This window comes from Podarcis gaigeae, assembly GCF_964106915.1.
Source record: "Podarcis gaigeae genome assembly, chromosome: 10".
Lineage (NCBI taxonomy): Eukaryota > Metazoa > Chordata > Lepidosauria > Squamata > Lacertidae > Podarcis > Podarcis gaigeae.
Genome location: NC_139686.1, coordinates 22,404,615 through 22,425,591, shown reverse-complemented (window position 1 = coordinate 22,425,591; position 20,977 = coordinate 22,404,615). Strand labels below are relative to the sequence as shown.

At 45.7% G+C, this 20,977-nt stretch overlaps 1 protein-coding gene across 7 annotated transcripts in view; it reads right to left on the bottom strand.

Moving 5' to 3' along the window:
* DENND2A (DENN domain containing 2A) overlaps nucleotides 1-20,977 on the bottom strand; it is a 66,120-nt gene that overhangs the window by 30,511 nt on the left and 14,632 nt on the right. For all 7 annotated transcript variants that reach the window (XM_083700054.1, XM_083700048.1, XM_083700049.1 and 4 more), the window contains exons 2-5: nucleotides 10,274-10,372; nucleotides 6,832-8,031; nucleotides 4,616-4,743; nucleotides 3,203-3,324 (exon numbers count right to left, since the gene is read on the bottom strand). In XM_083700054.1, the coding sequence (XP_083556180.1) occupies nucleotides 3,203-3,324; nucleotides 4,616-4,743; nucleotides 6,832-8,031; nucleotides 10,274-10,359 (1,536 nt within the window). In that variant the 5' untranslated portion in view covers nucleotides 10,360-10,372. The remainder of the gene's footprint in view (nucleotides 1-3,202; nucleotides 3,325-4,615; nucleotides 4,744-6,831; nucleotides 8,032-10,273; nucleotides 10,373-20,977) is intronic.

Below are 20,977 nucleotides of genomic sequence, written 5' to 3'. Positions count from 1 at the left end.
CTTGGCAGATTATCTCTGGCCTAATAAATTTCAGCAGTTACTTTGATTTTCACAGGAAGGCCCAGCAAGATAATAGGAGAGGCTCTGATTCCGCATCGTGACAAACTCACAGCGGAGCCTCGTCCTCATAAGAGAAATAACTCTTTTTGCTTGTGCAATGCAGGCTGGCAAGCCTTGTAGCAGCAGCAACAAAAAAGCCAGCAAAACCAAGCAACCAAAGTCATTTGTATGGGAGAATGAAAGAGCTACTGTACCACATCGGACCAAAAGTAACACGGGCCAGTAGTCTGTCAGGCTGTGGCCGTTTAACAATTGCTTCAGAGAAAAGTTTAAGCAGCCCTGAAGTTGCATATTTAGGGATTGCTACATTCCCTAACCCTGTCATTTAGCAATTGATTCTACCCAGTAATAATAGAGTGGTCTGGCACCTGTTCGTGGGTCTTCTGATGTTCAAGTCCTGGGTTTCGACATGGGAAACCCAAATGCGAATCCTGACTTAGCCATGAAACTTACTCAGTGGCCTTTGGAACTGTTGAAAGGTCGGTGTGAGCACAAATAAGCTCTCTGTGTACTGGTAACTGCTCCAGAAATGATTCCTTTCCATTCTCAAAACCCCAAACCCCGAGGGAACAGCCAGCCTCATCTTAATCTGGGGAACAGCAGCGGGAAAGAATTATTATAAGCTGACAGCCAAACTGGAAAAAAACCCTCAATGAATGCAATGGGTACTTAGCTTGGTTTCTTTGTTAATGCAAACAAACTAAGACTACTTTTTCAACATTTTGGGGAAATAGCAGTACCTTTTTGCAATAACAAGATTGTTTTGCAATCCAACGGGTGACATTGAAAACATCTGAAAACATTTTGTACCGCATATCCATATATGTAACAATTAATAGCACCAGTATTGCAATACCTCTTTTTACAAGCTCGCCACAGAGATGGGCTCTCAACTTCTCAGCACTTCTCCCTGCTGGTTGTGCCTTCAGCCTCATCTTCAGTGCAAGAGGATTCCCACCTCCCACCCCTTCAGTCGAAACACTTTGGAAAAGACTATGCGTGTCCGCTGCACTCTGTGCAGCACCTAGCACACTTTAGCAACATCAAACCATGTTGCAAGGCATCCGGCAACCCGCACCTCTCTATTCTGACTCATCCAGGGTCCAGTTTCTAAATCTGATCCATGTGCCTGGGGTCTGGAGCTCCCTGATTTAATGACACTGAGCTAGGTGCCATGGTCAGTTTCCTCAGCAGCTCATCCCCCACCCCAAGCCTGCAATTGGCAGTGATTTCAACAGAGTCTCTTCTCCAGACTTAACAAAACCAGAGACTGTGATTGCCAGCTCATTCCCAAAGAGAAACAGAATGCCTCTCCTCATGCAACTAGGAAGGTCTGCATTTCCCTGCATTTCCCTACTCCTATATATCACCCACAAAACAGGTAGGAATTAGGACATGCCCCAACACAGAGTTTGCTCCCTAGATGACAACAACTTATTGTGATGTGCTCAAGACACTCCACCCAGGTGTGTCCTGTGTGCCCATATTTCCTGGACTCCCAGAAAAGTCAGTGCAATAGCACAGCTGCAGCAGAACATGACTCTCTACATACTCAACAGTTCAAGGGCAGCTCCCAAGTGCTCTTATGCTGTCTGTACCAATGGAAGGTTTCCCACATTTTTGCTCTATTGTCGCTCATTCACTTTACTACTTTATGGCAAGGGCGGCCAGGCTTCAGCTTTGTGAAATCTACTTTTGCTTTTTTTTTTTATAAGAAGCCGGAGATCCAGCAGCCAGAGCCAGAGCCAGGAGCAACAGATATGTGCATAACATTTTAAAATTATGAGCTTGGGAATTTGCCCTGAGTCCCAGAAGTGACCTTTGCTCCCAGTCCTTCCACACAAAAATGATGACCCTCCCTTTTGGTATTTCAGCATGATAAAGGAAGGGGTAATTTGTGTCATTGCTATGGTTAATCAATGAGGTTGCAGAAATTCTTGTTTATCTGCTGTAAGTCACACCCTGGTATCTACCAGTAGAACCCAATTCACCTTCTGCACACTTCTCTTTTATGCCCATTATTTTGCCAATAGTTTTCCCAGTAGTGATGTATGGAAGTGAGAGCTGGACCATAAAGAAGGTTGATCACTGAAGAATTGATGCTTTTGAATTATGGTGTTGGAGGAAACTCTTGAGAGTCCCATGGATTGCAAGAAGATCAAACCTATCCATTCTTAAGGAAATCAGCCCTGAGTGCTCACTGGAAGGACAGATCCTGAAGCTGAGGCTCCAATACTTTGGCCACCTCATGAGAAGAGAAGACTCCCTGGAAAAGACCCTGATGTTGGGAAAGATGGAGGGCACAAGGAGAAGGGGACAGCAGAGGACGAGATGCTTGGACAGTGTTCTTGAAGCTACCAGCATGAGTTTGACCAAACTGCGGGAGGCAGTGGAAGACAGGAGCACCTGGCGTGCTCTGGTCCATGGGGTCACGAAGAGTCGGACACGACTAAACAACAACAATATTTTGCCAATAGTTAAAAAAGAGAAAGAAAACAAGCACCACCAATAACAGCCCCAGGCTGTTGGTGAAGCAGGGTAGAAAAATTAAAGATGGCAGCGTCAGAGGAGTAAGAATTGAGACAGCAGTAGAATGCAGAAACAGGATGATACCCACCAAAAGGGACAAAAAAGGAGCAAACAACCCACAGCTTTGTAACAAAGTGCTTACAAGCCTAGAGATCCCGATGCTAGGCAGCTTGTAGCCAAAGAAAAATGCCAACAGGTTTAAAAAAAAGGAGGCGGGGTTGTGTCCCATTTTCCTAGCACCATTCCTTCCCACCACATTGACACAGTCTCTTATATGATCTTGTAGTGTTCTTGCATGCCTTTGGCTGTGGGCTGCTAAGGGCTGCCAATTAAAGCCCACAGTGAGAGGGAATCCAGAATGCACCATCCCAGAACCCATCAGGATTCAAGAGACATAGAATTCTCTCTTTCTTAACATCACAGAACTCGTTGGGCATGAAGTAAACTACACCAGGGAGTTAATCCAAGACAGGAAACCACATCAGAGGGCGAATCAGTAATCTTGTTCCCTGCAGGGCATCCATTTTCTCACCACTCTGCCTTCACAATGCCAGCCAAAACATATAACTTTGGGGCACTGGGTTTTCAAGTTACACTGGTTAGACCAGGATACCTTTGTGGGTGTGCCAGGGACGGAAGATGAAGGAGACGCTTGGAAGTTCAGGACACATTTCTTCCCCAAGCAGCGGCTATTTGTCTCAATATCTTCATAGGGGTTCTCTTTTGCTGGTGGATCTGGAATAGGAAGTCAGAGGCAGCAGATAATCAGCACACAACACTGTGAGCCTTTCAGCAGCTCAAGGAGAACTTGGGTGCTGCCTTTACCAGATCAGTGTTTTTAAGGTCGAGGTCCAGCTAGTCTTTTCCCGCCCACTACAGGCAACCGGAAGATTTATCGTTGGACAGTTTAGCATGTTGCAAAGTATGTGAAGCTTCTCCCCCGCCATTGCTTAAACTCTATGCATGGAAAATCTTCACCTGCTGAATTTATGTATGTTGAGCAACTGTACAAACAACCTGGAAGCACTGAAGTCCAGTGCTTCAATATACTATGGCCACAATCCAACACACAGAGTCAAGTGTGCTTAAGTCTATTAATCTCCACTCCTCTGCCTTGGATTGTGACCTGTACTTCAAATGCAAGACAAACATTAACAAGTCACTCAAACCCCATTAACTATTCCCCAACAGCCTCAGATCAAGTGAATCACTTTTAGATCATCTTTTAGCTGGGGATTAACATAAACATCCAACTTGATCTATGCCGTGTGTTTGTGTGTGCGTGCGCATGTACCCTTTGAGATATGCTATGTACATGCAATGTTATAATTGTCAGTATATATTCTTCAGCTCTTACTACTTTTCTATTACTAGTCAAAATATAGTGCCCGTGTTGTAATCTTGTAATGTACATGATTTCTGCTGGCAAGGCAATTCCAAGCATCAACAGGAACCCTCGTCCCCCCGCACCTCAACACCCCCCCTCATAACACACACAACAACTACTTCAAACAGAACACTGCCCTAAATTCTGGCTGCTTTAAAATAGACTTTAACATAAAGTTAGGAGATCAAATGAACTGAGATTTAACTAAAAGGTAAAGGTACCCCTGCCCGTACGGGCCAGTCATGTCCGACTCTAGGGTTGTGCGCTCATCTCACTTAAGAGGCCGGGAGCTAGCGCTGTCCATGGACACGTCTGGGTCACGTGGCCAGCGTGATGAAGCTGTTCTGGCGAGCCTGCACCAGCGCAGCACACGGAAACGCCGTTTACCTTCCCGCTATAAAGCGGTACCTATTTATCTACTTGCACTTAGGGGTGCTTTCGAACTGCTAGGTGGGCAGGAGCTGGGACCGAAAGACAGGAGCTCACCCCGCCGCAGGGATTCGAACCGCTGACCATACGATCGGCAAGTAATAGGCACTGTGGTTTTACCCACAGCGCCACGCGCGTCCCTGAGATTTAACTACTTAGGTCTTAAATATCAGGCTGCCCATCACCTGCCTCTGCTACCCAAATGCCTACCTAAAATATCTTCATAGACATTTTCCTCTGATAAAGTGCGCGTTAGGGCCAGCTTGGTCTGGGCATACCAATCTACCCGGCCATTCTCGGAAGAGGACTGCAACAAATCTTCAAACTCATAGGACTTCCTGTGGCATTTGTGGGGTAGAGAGAGAAGCACAGCTTTTAATAAGTTGACATATGTAATACTATTTACAGGTTTAGTCAGCAGGGTAGGAACTGCATCTTCACACATTTGTCTCATGTTAAACCACGACTGTAAAGGTCTCTCCCCCCACCCCCAGATACTGTAGATCTCATTTCTGTGATCTTAAATTGTTCTAAACTGTTTTCAACATTGTGTTTTAACTGTTGTAACCTGCCCTAGGATGAAGGGTGGGTTGATAATTATGAGCCACCCATGATCCCCACATCTCTCCATTCTTATATCCTGGCACATCTTTCCTTCTTGAGATCCACCACTCAAAGATCTCTTGTTCACCCAAAAGATTCTGCCCCTTCTCCCTTGCTCTTCTATGCACTTGGAACTGCCTCTCAGAACCCCTGCATGATGCCACCTCTTTCCATTCCTTCAAGTCACTTCCCCAAATCTAAATGTGCCTTGAAGCCTTTGATACATTAGTCTGCATACTCACTGAAATACATCCACTTGGTTTGTCTATTTACTCTGCCTCCATTTCTTCCCTCTCTGTTGCCTCCTAGGTGTCAACATTTAGACTGCTAACTCCTCAGGGAAGGGACCCATCCTCTTGGTACTTTAGTGAAGTGCCATGTATGTTGATGGGCAAGCTAACATAAAACGAACATAGGTCAATTTGATGCACTTGAGTCTGCTCCGTGCTTTAGCTGTGATGCAGGCCAATACTGGATCAGGAAAGGTCAGGGAGGAGCTTGCATCTCTTTACAAAAACCTGCTTAACTGTTGGAGAGCCATGGAGTTAAATGGTTCCTTACTTCTGGGAGTGGCCTAATTTAGAGGCCCTTAACCCTTCTGGGCTGAAGGCAAAATTACAGATTCCAACATCAACCATCATGTTAACTATAGCCCTTTTGTTGCACATAATAGGTAATAGAATATAATCACAGAATTTGAAAGGACCTCAAGGATCATCTAGTTCAACCCCTTGCAATGCCCAATGTGGGGCTCAAATCCAGGGCCCTGAGATTAAGTCTCAGGCTCTACTGACTGAGTTACCCACTATAAATAGCCCTTCCCTTGCCAACTGCTTCCCTCCCCCGTCCCACACTGGAAATCACCCTCTCCCCCAATGAACTGGTTTCAGCAGGATCTGTGTCTGCAAGTTACACTGAGATCTGGGGTTTTGGTGGTGGGAGCAAGGAGGGAGCAGCTAGAAAAGGAAGGGTTATGCAACACATCTGCAGCACTTAAGGGGGTTAAGTTCACATATAGGCTGGATCTCAGATAGGCAGAGAGAGGCCTCTGCACAGTTCTGCTAAGAAAGGTGTAGGATTCTTTTGGTCCTAGAAGTTGCTGAACTACAACTCCCATCAGCCCCAGCAAGTGTGTGAGCTGCAGCTCAGCAACCTCTAGATGAGCAAAGGTTTCCCACACCTAGCCTAAATCCTCAGGCAGCCTCTGCCAGTCAAGATATACAATGCCGGGCTAGATAGTCACCTTGGGTTTGGAGGCATTGGACTAACCCTGTTGCCCTCTAGGTCTTGTTGGAATGAAACTCCTATTGTTGCTGACTATTGGGGCTGGTGGAAGCTGGGAGTCCAACAACATCTGGAGGGTCACAGATCAACCACCGCTGCTTGAGAAGTTCATATGCATGAAACTTCAAAGAGGGGAAAATGCACTGAGTCCTCTCTTTCCATCAGTTTACAAACAAAAGCAGAGTGTGTGCCACTCAGTCCCTTGCCAAACTCTCCCTCAAAGCAAACTAGCAATTCACCATATAAACTGCTTCTCCAATTTATGCTCTATTTCCCTCCCCCATGTATGTTTTCCAGCACACAGTGAAGTCTAGCAGAAAATCAGTCTTGGCACATAGCAAGCCAATTCTGATCAGAACTGAACCCCAAGCTTTTTGGCTGCATCGAGCCACATCAAAATGCTGGCCGTTATCAAATGAGGAAAACATGGTCCACACATACCTGGCCAACAGTTTGAAAGGAATCAACACATATTGGATGTAGGAGTTATATGAAGAATTCCATATTCAGCAGTTTAAAACAAAAAGTAGGAATGATACCTGTGATCCGTGTTCGCCTTATGCTTCCCATTCCTCAGTCTTCTGCTGACGGCCGAAGGAGGGGGTGAAGAAGGGAGGGGAGGAGGTGGAATAGAAGGCAGAGGGGGCAAATTCCGCTTATTCCTAACTGGCGGAATCCACCCCTCTTCGCCCTCGTGCTTGAAAGTCCGCCGAGGCTTGGGCAGCGGATTGATAAAAGGCTTCTTATCAAGCAATCCTGGCTCTGTGTAGACATTTTCCTCATTCCCGGGCTTGCATTTTGCACGGGATGCTTTCACCTCTTCCAGAGTCCCAAAGATAGGCTCACCAGCTTCGGAGTCCCAGCTGAGAAGCCGTTTCCCGAGCTCTGTCCGGCTTTCCTGGCCTTCAGAGGGACTCTGCCCCTCGTCCGCCTTCTCTTGCAGGCAGTGCGGGGAATAGTAAGTACCTGGCAACTGGGGCTGCAGCTCTGCCGATGCTCCTCCCTTCAAGGCCTGCTCCAGCTTCTTGACCTGACTCAGGACAGACACGTTCTCCTTCTGGACCTCTTTCTTCCCTTCCTTCAACTCGGTGCTCCTGCCAGTGTTGGAAGCAGGTTCTTCTTCCTTGAGCTTCATGTCTGCTTTCCTGTCCCCAACACATTTCAGAACCCCGATTCTCCTCTCGTTCTCTTTGCTCGCGCCTTTGCATTCCAGCTGCCAGTTTACAAGCCTCTTGGCATCCATGTCTCTCACCGCTGCATTTTCCCTGGTCATCTTCTCCACCGCGCCCAAAAATGAACTGAGCTCCTCTTTAACTCCTTGCTCTTCCTCCTTCCACGCCAACGCAGGAGACAGAGCTTCCTTCTTGCCTTCCCACTCCGAAATCTTGTCCTTGATGCTCGAAGGCTTGCTTTTCAAACTTGCTTTCCCAACAGCCCGCAGGCTTGGAGCACCTCCCAGTTGCTTCCTTATAATCTTGCTGCTTTCTCGGATGTTTAGTTCTACAGAAGGGTCGCCAATGATCATCTTGGGACTGAGCATGTTCTGCTGAATGCAGTCTATCCTCGGATCCAACATCAAGTTCTCCAGCGCCTTCAGTGTGCTCTCTACCACAGGAGATGGCTCTGCTTTCTGTACCAGTTTGGGCGTGGTGGTAACAGTCTCCGAGCACTTCCTCTTTGAAGGCCTGCACCAAAGTTCTGCCTTTGTGGTTGTATTATTTAGACTTTTAAACCTGCTCCTATGAAATGAAGGTAGAAAAATTGGCAGAGGAACTTTACCTCCACATTCCTTGCTCTCTGTTTGGCCATGAGCTTATAGCATAACTCTTAAACTTCCTGAAATCTTCATAGGTTTGCTCACCTCCCTCTGCCTTTACTTTTCCCTTGAAAGAGGCGTACTTGTGTCCCCACCCCCTTTCCTCACTAAAACAACCTTTGTCGACCTAGCATCCTCCAAATGTTTTGGACAACAACTCCCATTAGCCCAAGCCAGCACAGCTATGCTGCCTGAAGCTGATGAGGGTTGCAAAAGTACAAAACATCTGGAGAGTGCCAGGCTGCAGTAAATCCAGCTGCATCTTTACCTCACTCATCTAAAGATCTTAATCATCCAATTTTATTCTGCATCTCCCTCCCCTTATCTCTGCACTAATGTGAGCCTGTGTTTTGAGACTTTAAGTGGGTTCTTCAGATCAACAGAATCCCATTTTGTGTAGCGCATGTTCAAAACCTTTCCACAAGCTTGTTAAAAAAAAACGGTATTGCTATAGCAGTACACTGTGTGCAGCTAGCTTAAGGGGTAATGGTAAAGGGACCCCTGACCATTAGGTCCAGTCGTGGCCAACTGAGGTTGCGGCGCTCATCTCACTTTACTGGCCAAGGGAGCCGGCGTACAGCTTCCAGGTCATGTGGCCAGCATGACTAAGCCACTTCTGGCAAACCAGAGCAGCGCACGGAAACGCCGTTTACCTTCCCGCCAGCGCAGTACCTATTTATCTACTTGCACTTTGACGTGCTTTCAAACTCCTAGGTTGGCAGGAGATGGGACTGAACAACAGGAGCTCACCCCGTTGTGGTGATTCAAACCGCTGACCTTCTGATCGGCAAGTCCTAGGCTCTGTGGTTTAAACCACAGCGCCACCCGCGTCCCTAGCTTAAGGGGTACAGCAGGCCATATACACATTATGAACCAGCTGCTTCCTCTCTCCCAGCTATTCCTGCCATGTATTTTAATTATAAAAAACCTTTCTACCCAACTTTTCACCTCTATAGTGGTATCTCCAGGGCTACAGTGGTGCCTCGCAAGATGAAATTAATTCGTTCCGCAAGTTTTTTCTTCTTGCGAGTTTTTCGTCTTGCGAAGCACAGTTTCCCATAGGAATGCATTGAAAATCAATTAATGCGTTCCTATGGAGACCGCTTGCCAGGCTGGCGGTGCGGAGAAGGGCTTTTCTCCCCACCGCAAGCCTTCAGGACAGGTACGGGAACAGAGGGGAAGGCACGCAGCGCTTCTCCTCTGTTCCCGGGGCTTGCGGTGGGAGGAGGGTTTTTCCTCCCCACCGCCAACATTCAGAACAGCATTCTGAATGTTGGCGGTGGGAAGGAAAACCCTCCTCCCACCGCAAGTCTTCAGGAGAGCCATCCGAAGGCTGGCGCGGGGAGAAGGTCTCTCTGCCCCACTGCCAGCCTTCGGAGCAGCCTTCCGAAGGCTGCCGGCGCGAGGAGGTCTCTCCGCCCCACCGCCAGCCTTCGGAGCAGCCTTCCGAAGGCTGGCGGCGGGAGGAGGTCTCTCCGCCCCACCGCCAGCCTTCGGAGCAGCCATCCGAAGGCTGGCGGCGGGAGGATGTCTCTCCGCCCCACCGCCAGCCTTCGGAGGAGGTCCGAGGACAGTGGGGAAGACGTGCTGCGCTTCCCCACTGTCCCGGAGATTTCCCTATGGGCTTTCGTCTTGCGAAGGAAGCCCATAGGGAAATTCGTTTTGCGAAGCGCCTCCAAAACGGAAAACCCTTTCGTCTAGCGGGTTTTCCGTCTTGCGAGGCGTTCGTCTTGCGGGGCACCACTGTATTTACAGTGGCAATAAGACAATAAACATGGGTAGCAGCTACCATCACTGACAGATACTAAAATTAACCACCACCCACTTTATAAACAGAAGTCAAGTCAACAGAACATGTCCCTGAAAAGTGCATGTAATTAAAAAAACCAAAAGAAAACATTTGACATCTAGCACACCTACGAAGGAGGGATGCAGCAAACCAGAATGGCCAAAGCTCAGTGGTAGGACACAGAGTGCAGAGGTCTTACTCCCAGCTACATGTATTTAGGCTCACAGTGCTTGTCTCTAGTTTAGAAAATGGGAAGTGAGGGGCAACTACTCAAACTGTTCTCATTTCAGAAGCGCAATTTAGGACCAATGAGACGTCATTTCTTTCCTTACACTCCTTAGAAGTCAATTTGAAAGGGACGTTAAAAATTACCCACCTCTCAATAGCGTTGCAAACACTGGTCTTAGGCTTGATGCTCACGCCGGCGACTGTGTTCGCTGTCATTGTGTCAGCACATGGCATGACTGCAGTCTACCTAGGATGGGGGGGAAATCAGAAAAACACATCAAGTACAGTCATAATGGTCTATGGACAGCAATAAAGTTTTGTGTGTGTGTGTGTGTGTGTGTGTGTTTGTTAAAAAAAATAATACAGCGCCATGCATTCCAAATTCCAGCATAATAGGACAATGGATTCTTACTCTGGTCCTTATTGCTAACATAAAAAAATACGTGAGTGCCAAGTCAAAACAAATTTATTTGATTTTTTTAATACCATGAAGAAATATCATTTTGGGTCACTATTTCCACGAGGGCTAAATATCACACCTGTAGTCCAATAGCACACATTATATGTCTCTCCAGTGTTTGGGCAATGTCAGTCTGGCTGCAATGAACAAGTGGCCAATTAATGGTTTAGCTTTTTTTTTTTTTTATTTCAGTGCTTTTAGCTTGCTTGGACAAAGGGAAGCAAATGTTTCAGTAAATGGAAAGCCAGATGATGATCCCAGACAAAGCCACTAAATGAACAAGCTTTCGTTGAAGAACTTTAAAATAAGCTAAATTTAAAAGATGGAAGTAGTTGTAGCACTAAAGCAACAATGCGATTCTTCCAGGGATAAATCCAGAACTCCTTACCCGGAGGAGTCTACATATTCTTCACATGCTGCCAACATTTGCACAGCTTGCCTTGCCAAGTAAACCCATTAAAATACCGTAGACTCAAGGAATACTATCTGTCCAAGAGGTAGGATGCATTCAAACCACAGCAATGCTTTGACATCCTTCAACATCCAAATGTCGCTCTCAGCATAAATATAGCTCCTGAAGCCTTTCTGCTTTGATGGCTGAAAATGGGACACAAGTGCATTTTAGTGACTGAGTCAGGAGGGGATGGGAAAAGCTGCAGGGCTCACATTTCACTTTAGTCGGTCGCCCCACGTTTTTCTTTGATTGGAAGTAGTGCAGAGAGTGAGCACGCCGATTTAAAAACCCACCGAATTTTTAAAATGCCTTTAAAAAAAAAAAAACATACAAAATGCTATGAGCACTGTTGAATTAGGGCCGGGGAAGCAAAATAAAAGTCCAGATGTTTGCTTCCACTTAGAAATCGTAAGCAGGAGAAGTAAAATAATTGGTTACATTTCTATTCGTCTTTCCTCCAAGGAGCTCAAGATGACACATGTGGTTCTCTTCCTCTCACCCACTTTATCGCCACAACATCCCTGCAAGGGAGGTTTGGCTGAGAGCGAGTGATAGTAACATAGCGGGCTTAATGACAAAGGTTTTGAACCTGGGTCTCCCCCATCCTGGTGCAACCCTCTAACCATTATGCAACACTTGCTCATATGGGCACCGTAAGAGGAAGGCACAGGTCCCCAAGCCATTGAAAGTAACATTTGAAAACTCTTAAAACAACAGGAGTAGCTGCGGCATTGCCTGCCTCTAATTGCAACGCAAACCGTAATCATTTGGTGCTCAAGGCTTTGATGCAAATGCGCTCCACTCCATAGAGCTGAAGCAAACCAATTCTCTAAGCCAGGGCTCCCCACTCCAGGTACCATATTTTTTGCTCTATAAGACGCACCAGACCACAAGACACACCTAGTTTTTGGAGGAGGAAAACAAGAAAAAAAATTCCAAATCCCAGAAGCCAGAACAGCAAGAGGGATCGCTGCGCAGTGAAAGCAGCGATCCCTCTTGCTGTTCTGGCTTCTGGGATAGCTGCGCAGCCTGCATTCGCTCCATAAGACGCACACACATTTCCCCTTACTTTTTAGGAGGGAAAAAGTGAGTCTTATAGAGCAAAAAATACGGTATACAAAAAGATCGTGCTTTGGAAGTGCAGCACCACAAGTGGGAGGACAGCCCTCTGGTGACCTGCTGCCAACTAGATGGAATTAACACACATTTAATCACACAGCAGACTGATCAGGCAGAAAGGCTCCTAATGAGCCAAACACATTCCCAGGGCAACAGAGCATCATCCACAGGGCTGTTCAGGCCAAGAATGAATATTGCCTCTAAGAAGGATCTTCTAATGAAGGGCTGCTCAGGTCACTGTTCATTTTTCTTTCCAAAGCAATTTCAGAGAAGGTTGTTTTTTTTTAGGTGGGGCTGTCCTGCAGGTGAGTGTGCTTCTGTACTATATTCAATGCAATTGTGGCGAAAGGAGAATTTACTTGCTTTCAAAAGTAGCTCTGGGCCTTTAAGAAGCCCCTCTCCTCTCTCCCACCCCCTGCTCTCTCATTACTTCTGAAGGCAGCATTATACAAAGCCAGTGAACTAAAGAAAAAAGAAAAAAAGTTTTCCATGCTGGGGGGGGGGGGGAGCGCATTGTCTCTTACACAATACTTGTTGAAGAAGAGAAAGAAAGAAAAAAATAACCCAAAGCCTCTAGAGTCTGTCCACTTGGGAAATTTGTTAGAAGCAACCGTGCCATGGACAGAGCCTGGCAGGAAAAAAAGAAGTATAGTTAGCAGTTCTTCTCACTTACGTGTATACAACAGAAATAGCAGCTTCATTTATGGGAGTCCAAGATTTGGGATGGGGGTTGGGGAAGAGGATAAGAAGAAAATGAAATTTATGGGATGTAGCTTGGTTGGTTATGCGGTCTAAACCACTGAGCCTCTTGAGCTTGACTATCAGAAGGTTGGTGGTTCGAATCCCCGCAACGGGGTGAGTTCCTGTTGGCTCTGTCTCAGCTTCTGCCCACCCTAGCAGTTTGAAAGCACACCAGTGCAAATAGATAAATAGGTACTGCTGTGGCGGGAAGGTAAATGGCGTTTTGTCACGGTGTTCCGTTGCGCCAGAAGCAGTTTAGTCATGTTGGACACATGACCCGGAAAGCTGTCTGTGGACAAGCGCCGGCTCCCTTGGCCTGAAAGCGAGATGAGCACTGCCACTGGCAGATGAAGGTGGGGGTGGGGGGGGCAGTCCACCCTGGGTGCCATCCGGGGGTGACATCACGGCCACCCCCGGGACGCTTGGTGCTCGCCGCGCAGCCCTGGGACACTTGCCGCTGGGACGCTCACCACTCATGTCCCAGGACGCTCGCCGCTTGACAAGCGCCATGCCCCCCGCCCGCAGGTGGCACGCCCCACCCCTTGGGATGCGTGCCAGCCATGCCCCCGGATGTACGCCATTCCCAGTGCTTCGCCACTGAGCACTGCAACCCCATAGTCGCCTTTGACTGGACTTAACCGTTCAGGGGTCATTTACCTTTACACAGAAGGAGAAAGGCAGGGACACCCATCATCCTGGGGAGATCTAGAAACAGCAGGAGCGGAGTTTGGCCTTGTGGTTAACTTTCATGGGCCATAAATTGGCAATGGGAGAGGGCAGGATGTCAAGTCCCAGCTGGAGGCCCCTCACCATTACAATGACCTGAGGAATGCCCAAAGCATTGTTGGGACGGATGTGGAAGGGGACAAAGCAGCCATCTGATACTGTCACACAACTGTCCAGAAGGGGATGGGAGGAAGAGGGCAGGAGAAGAAACGAGATCGCTTATCTATAGGGTGGATGGTAGAAAGGATGAAGAAGAAAAAATCGGCTCAATTCTCTCTCACATGCACACAAGGCTACAGATTCCCAGGGCCATGTGATCTGGAGCTTCCTCTTGCCAGGCCAAGTTAGACCCTGCTGTGACCCTTCTCTTCCACACACTAGTTCCTGCCTGTTTCTGTGCTTCCGAAGAGGCGTTTGTTTACTGTCCTATCATAGGCATGCAGGAAGTGGCCTTGAAATGAGCTGTAATCATCTTTCACCAGCAGCAGCTCTTTGGCTCCTTTTCTAATTTCAGTTCCCCCTTCCTTCCTTTCTTCCTATCCCAACATATGCAACACACACACACACACACACACACACCACCCCCGCAATCCACAGGAGCCACTGAAAAAAAAAAGTCAAACCACACAGGGTTTTCCCCTAATCAGGAGGCTCAAAAAGAAGCTCTAAGACTCCAAGGTTAGATCTGCACCAGAAACACTTGCAACAGATTGCTATCAAGATGGACAACTGGACTTTTGGGGAACCAGGACAGGCCAAGTGAACGCCTGAAATTCATTAGGCAGGAATCTGTGTACATCAAATTGCACCAAGTTTCTCAGAAATCAAATGTGGCTCGATATTGGGGGAAGAGCTCTCTCTTCTTTTATTTGTGCAAAGTAATCCAGAGTAACGCAAAGTAACACTGGGAACAATTCAAAGGAAATTCTGTGTGGATTCTGCTCTTAAATTTTCAATGAAGCCAGTGCAGTTACATTTTCTGAACTTAAGTTGATATAAGGATTCCCCACCCCAAAGTTAATAGGACAGGGAAGTAGGGGCAGAAATTCATAATGAAAGGAACACACCTGCATAATATGCAAAAGTCCAAATATGAAGCAGATTTTCAGAAATGAAACCACACTCTTACAAGCTGTACGTCTTCCAACCTCAAATTACAGCAGCTTATTCTTTTACTCTAGATGGTCTGATCTAAATGGTCAACACAGTATTCACTGCAGAAATCTTCCTCTCCTCCTCCATATTTATACTAATAAATACTGTTCTCCATACGTGGTCATGCATTTCACATGCACACAATAATCCTTATAAAAAATGATCAGTTAGACAAGCCAGTAGTGTGTGACTGAGCTAAAGAAAGAAATGAGTCACTAGATAAATAGTAGTAAAGACACCTGGAGAAACTAAGATTGCAGGTTTTAAGTTTTCCCCATCTTACAAAACAGAGGTTTTTACTGGTGTCATAGTTACAGCAGCACAGCATACTGACGGTTAGTTGGGAATGCAAATAGTTTTACTCAACAAATAGAGAGGTAAGAATACCAAGATGTTAGGGTACATATCTTCAAAGTATAACCAAAATGTTACTGAAACTCAATGTGAATTATATGAATGGAGCATTCTGCTATTCATGTGTCTGTCATTCAGTACCTTTGTTAAAGGTGTGCATGTTTCTCCTCGGGAATAAAACCATTGAACACAGTGGGACCGACTTCTAAGTAAATATGCAAAAGATTGTTTTGCAGATTGATTGCTCTTGTAAAAACGGTTAGATTGGTGGCCTGATTCAGGGTAGGGATGCTATTGTAGACATGCCTTGGTGTTCACTGAGAGCATCTTCCTAGCAGTTCCTTTACTACACCATTAACTATTTCCAAGCATTGCCATTAAAATTAATATCCAGGTAAGGTCTTGCTTAGAAATAGTTTGTTTTCATTAATGGTAGAATCATCTCTTTCCATTAGGCGCTATCTCTGCAACATTTTATAAAACTATGTCAATTTCCCCAGCTGTCCCCCCCACCCAAAAAATAAATGCTCCAAACCACTATTTCTGTATCTCCCCACAATCTTGCATTTTTTGGATGGAGCGGCAGCAGCTACAGCCATACTTAGCATGTTAGATAAAGCCATGATGCAACAGAGATTGTATAATGGCATTAAGGTTTATCCTTATTCTCTTACCCAATTCCTTGTTTGAATTTTTCCTGCTTTACAGCTGCACTATGCAGCCTCTCAATTAAACCTTCCAAGAACTCTTTTGTGTGAAATACAACCAATTTATTCACCTTTGGGTTACATTAGAGCCATTTATTTGGGAATTTTCAAAATCCAACATAGAAGACCCCACACACCTTCAAAAAGATGGCGTCGTTCCTAGTTTTACTCCTTGTTAAGTATCAAATTGATGCCACTCATTTGTTAAGAAAATGGCATCCTCTTCCTCAGTCATAAGTGGATGTGTGTTTAGATATCTAACCACAGCCACGGGCTTAGATAATACATTATTTAGGTTTGAGCCACTTCAAAATGCTTAAAGAAAGACACACTGTGTCACCGTTTAGGATTCCTAGAGGGAATTTAAACAAAGCAAAACAAAACAAAGCTTCAAGGTTATCAGACTATGCAAAACACAAAAAGTGACATTCGAGACAACAATAAGTTTATATGTAGAAGACGGATGTGCAGAAGACAAAACGCTAACAGGAAAACCAGGAGTGGTGCTCAGCTCTCATCTGGGAAGAACATAGCTCTAAACTCCTTCCACCCCATCCTTTTCTCTATTTACAGCATTTCCTGTGACAAGGAAGCAGACACACAAAAGCCCTGCTATGGCCTGTGTGCAGAAGCTGGGTCCCCCATTCTTCCACACAGGTCAGAAAGATTCATTTCCTCCGGGATCTCAGCAAAAAAGAAGCTTGACCTACATTGTATAGAATCAGAAAAGATGGAGAGGAAGTTCCCCAAATAAGCAAATAATGTTCTAGCAAAGTGGCAGGATTTAGGGTTGGGGGCGAAAGAAAATACACAGCATCTGTTCAACTAACGTATGTGTGTAAAGGTTGGAACTTGCTGATGAGGTGCTACATAAAAGTTTCAAAGTTTCTGGGTTCCAATTCACATCGGCCCCAACGAGAATGGCAATAGTCAGAGATGATGGGAGCTGGGAGTCTGTGGCATCTGGAGGGCACCATGTTGGCAGCAGGGATAGCCAAGTACAGTGGTACCTCGGGTTAAGTACTTAATTCGTTCCGGAGGACCGTTCTTAATCTGAAACTGTTCTTAACCTGAAGCACCACTTTAGCTAATGGGGCCTCCCGCTGCCGGAGCACAATTTCTGTTCTCATCCTGAAGCAAAGTTCTTAACCCGAGGTATTATTTCTGGGTTAGCGGAGTCTGTAACCTGAAGCGTATGTAACCCGAGGTACCACTGTACATATGGAGGAGAAAGAAATACCCAAACCCTTATTTATCCAGTTCTATTAAGGTGATGCTCTGTAAAGGGTGAGTGACATACGGTATATCACAGTCAAATATAATACAGTGGTACCTCGGATTAAGTACTTAATTCATTCCGGAGGTCCGTTCTTAACCTGAAGCACCACTTTAGCTAATGGGGCTTCCAGCTGCCGCTGCACTGCCGGAGCACGATTTCTGTTCTCATCCTGAAGCAAAGTTCTTAACCTGAGGTACTATTTCTCGGTTAGCAGAGTCTGTAACCTGAAGCGTAGGTAAACTGAAGCGTATGTTACCCGAGGTACCACTGTATTTCAAAAGGGTACAACATGTGAATGCAGTGCATATATGACTCCCATTTCTTTATGAACTAAATACAAAGCCTAGTGAAGAATGGATCGCACCATATAAATCAGTGTAGTGGGAACTCGAAAGCCATCCAATTCCCTGAATCCAGGCAGAATCTCCAGAACACGAACATAGAATTCTTTCAGGTAGGAACATCAACTTCCCTGAAATCCACCTCTTCCATGAGGTCTCTGACTTGGTCTTAGTTCACATCCCATGGTAAACAAAGCTAAGCACAGAGCTGCATTTGCAGCACATTAATCTCTAATCCTGGTTATCTTGTCCATTCTTGCCCTCTCTCTGCTGCTTTGTTAACCTTGTCTTGCCCCCCTTCCTACTTTCCCCTTCTCAAACGTCTCTTTCTCTGTTGAAATTTAGATTGTAAGATAGATCCTCAGGGCAGTGGGTTGTCTTTTGCTACTCTTATAAGGTACTAATGTACTGATGGAACTAGATAGACAAATGCGGTGGCCATAATTCTGTGGTACAGCACATATTTGTATATACGGGCAACAACCAATTGATACGCGTCCAACTGAAGCAAGACGGCGCATGCGACGATCATGCCAAAACCAGAAGTGACTTTAAAAATGGCAAAAACAGTCCCAAAAGAGTCCAGAAAGGGCAAAAAAGACACAAAAACAGCACCTAACAATCCTACAAGCCTTTGCAAATGCAATCCCAGGAGCCCTTGTATTGACTGTTGAGGCCGGTGGAGAGTTGGGAGTTTGAGCAAGGAGGTTTGGAAGGAGTGGCTGTAGTGGAGTTTGGCATCTGGTAAGTGCTGCTGGTTTTAAAAGGGTTTTTTAAAGGGTTTCAGGAGGTTTAGAGGGTGTCTGCAGGCTTTTCCAATGGTGTTTCAAATATGCGAGATTGTACATAAACTTGTGGTGCCTTGGAACGTAACCCCCGTGCAAACGGGGAGTTGTCTGTTCAGTCCCCAGCATCCTCACTTAAAAATTAGTTTAGGAAAAGACGTCTGCCTGAGATATTTAAAATATCAGCACTGCTGATCCTAGAAGATGCTTTCATGCTAAGACCAATAGTCAGATTCGGCATATGGTAGCTTTGTATGTTCACACACACACAAAAAAACAAATCAATATGATAGTGTGGTCAAAGGAGAAAACTGTAAGAAAGGAACACTTCATACAAAACTTTATTAATATGTGGGTATGTTGAGACATTTGAGAGTATGGTTTCCGTCACAAAGAGAGAACCAACTGGGAAATCTACTAAGATAAAAAACACCTGCTGGCATAGTAAGAACCTCGCAATTATAAATGCAAACTCCATTACTAGAGACATCTGAAAGACAATGGAGAAAGTCAGGAATATGCTAGATCTAGGTTTCCCATTTCTTGCTGCACTTTTTTATAACGTGAAGACAGAGGTGAGAGAGCTTATGATTTTAAGACAAAACGAAAAAGCTAACGTCATTATCAGCAGGCAAAGGGGCACTTTTAAAGGTCTGCCTTTTTTGTTCACCCCTGCAACATCACAGCTGAACCGAGGCCGCTTTGGAAAATGAGAAGCAGCACTGGTGCATGCGCATGCATTCAGATACCGAGTGTGTCGGCATTGTGCTATAACTGCCTCTAGTCACAGTCGGCCATCTGCTACTACGGCCAAAGGGAGCACGTTCCCCGCTTTGCTTTTCCAAAGGAATGTAGCTCTGAGAAGCACCATTCCTCCTGAACTAGGGAGGGAAATTTGAGAGTGCAGAGTCCTGCCAGGGGAAAGGAAGTGTGGGGGAGGGAGCATACTGTGATGCCGCAGTTAACTGGGTCATTGTACTGATGGCCAATAAGACAAAAGCAAAACACAGCAGCCTAAAAAGAGCATGCTAGAGGAGGAGGAGAGAGAGGTCTTTCCTCCTCCTTTCACGCATCTCTCTCTTTTAGCCTCCCCCATGCATACGTGTGCCCACACAGTGTCATAGATTCACAGCGCTATTCTCCAAAACAAAACCAATACAGGATAAGGAACTGAAGACCCCAGCAATGAAGATGCAAAGCCCTTGAAATCTGCAAATGCAATTTTTGGAAGCAAAGAACGGTATGGCCTGGAGATAAAGAGGTTTTTGGTTTTAAGCCTCTGAAATGTATGTTTTAAAACACCACAGTGAGGGGAACAGGAAGGTCCTACATCTGGTATGCTATTTTCAGAAGCCTCTTATTTTCCACCTTTGCAGAACTGCAGGGATATTTCTGTACTTCCAAGATATCACAGCATCCAAAAAAGAAAGTGCTTTGACCATCCCATGATGATCAGGACTGAGGTCTATTTCACATGTCATGGATCTATCAAACTATGGCTTACAAGCCTGCTGGCTTCCAGAGAGGGGTCCGTACCCACTCTACTCCTCCCTAGACCTTTTCAGTCAGAGCGGTGCAGCTGCTAAGATGAGGCTTGGGATCATGTGCTGTCTGAAGCCGGAATCACGGTTTAACAGCATCCCTCCTCCTTTACAAGGATCTGTAACCACAGGACAAACCTTGGCCACAGAGTTTAGGAGGAGACCTTAACCACAACTGCAGCTTTGGACAGCAAGTGAAGCCAAGCTGCACTGTGCTTTAAAGGAATGGGGAAGGAACAAAGGGGTGTGTGAGCTCCTCTCTGGGAGCTGTAGAACATTTGAATGGCTCCAGCAAGTCATTCTTTGGCTTACTGCTATGAGTGTGAAGTCATTAACATGGCTAATGTTTTGCCATTAGGGCATGGCTGCTTGTATCTGCCATACCCCACCCAACAAATTCCAGGAGGCTTCATAAGGGAGCTGCCAATGGAAGAATTGCAAGGCAGTTCTTCACTTTTGAGTTTAGATAAAAGGATGTGTGTGCATTGTTAGTTAACCATTGACATTAGCTTTACTTAGGGATATTAACAGAACTATTGGCAAGCTTTATCCTCAATAATTTTATTCGATCTGTTTTAAATGAATTATTACTTACTGATGGGTGTCATATTATAGTGACAATACAATACAATACAATGAATACAGTATTTCGTCATCATCCACCCTTCACCAGCTGTTATCAGGGCAGGTTATAACAATTTCAAATTCATAATTAAAAACAGTTTTAATGTTTTATATCCACGAGATTAGGGTGGGTCCTGAAAACACAGTATCTCAGGTGCCAAAGCCCCTGGTAAAGAGCCAAAAGCTCTATGTTGAAGAAGCCAGACACCCCTCTATGGGGAGGGAATTCCACAACTTAGGGACTGACACAGAGAATTCCTTCTCCTAGGCCGCGCCACCACCACCGCTGAACTTCTGAGGGATGTGGAACTACCAAGAGGGTCCACTCTGCTGATCTTAACGCCTGGGGTGGTCTGTAGGGAAAGAGCTGGTTTTTCAGATATGTTGGTGCATTTAGACTGTTGTTTTTGCAAACTGTTGTGAGCACAACTCTGTAGAAAATGCAGTAAATAAATAAACCTATGACTATCATGGAAAGACAAACACCACTATCCTAAATGTGTGTGTGTGTAGGTAGGTAGGTATTAGTAGATACAGTGGTACCTCGGGTTAAGAACTTAATTCGT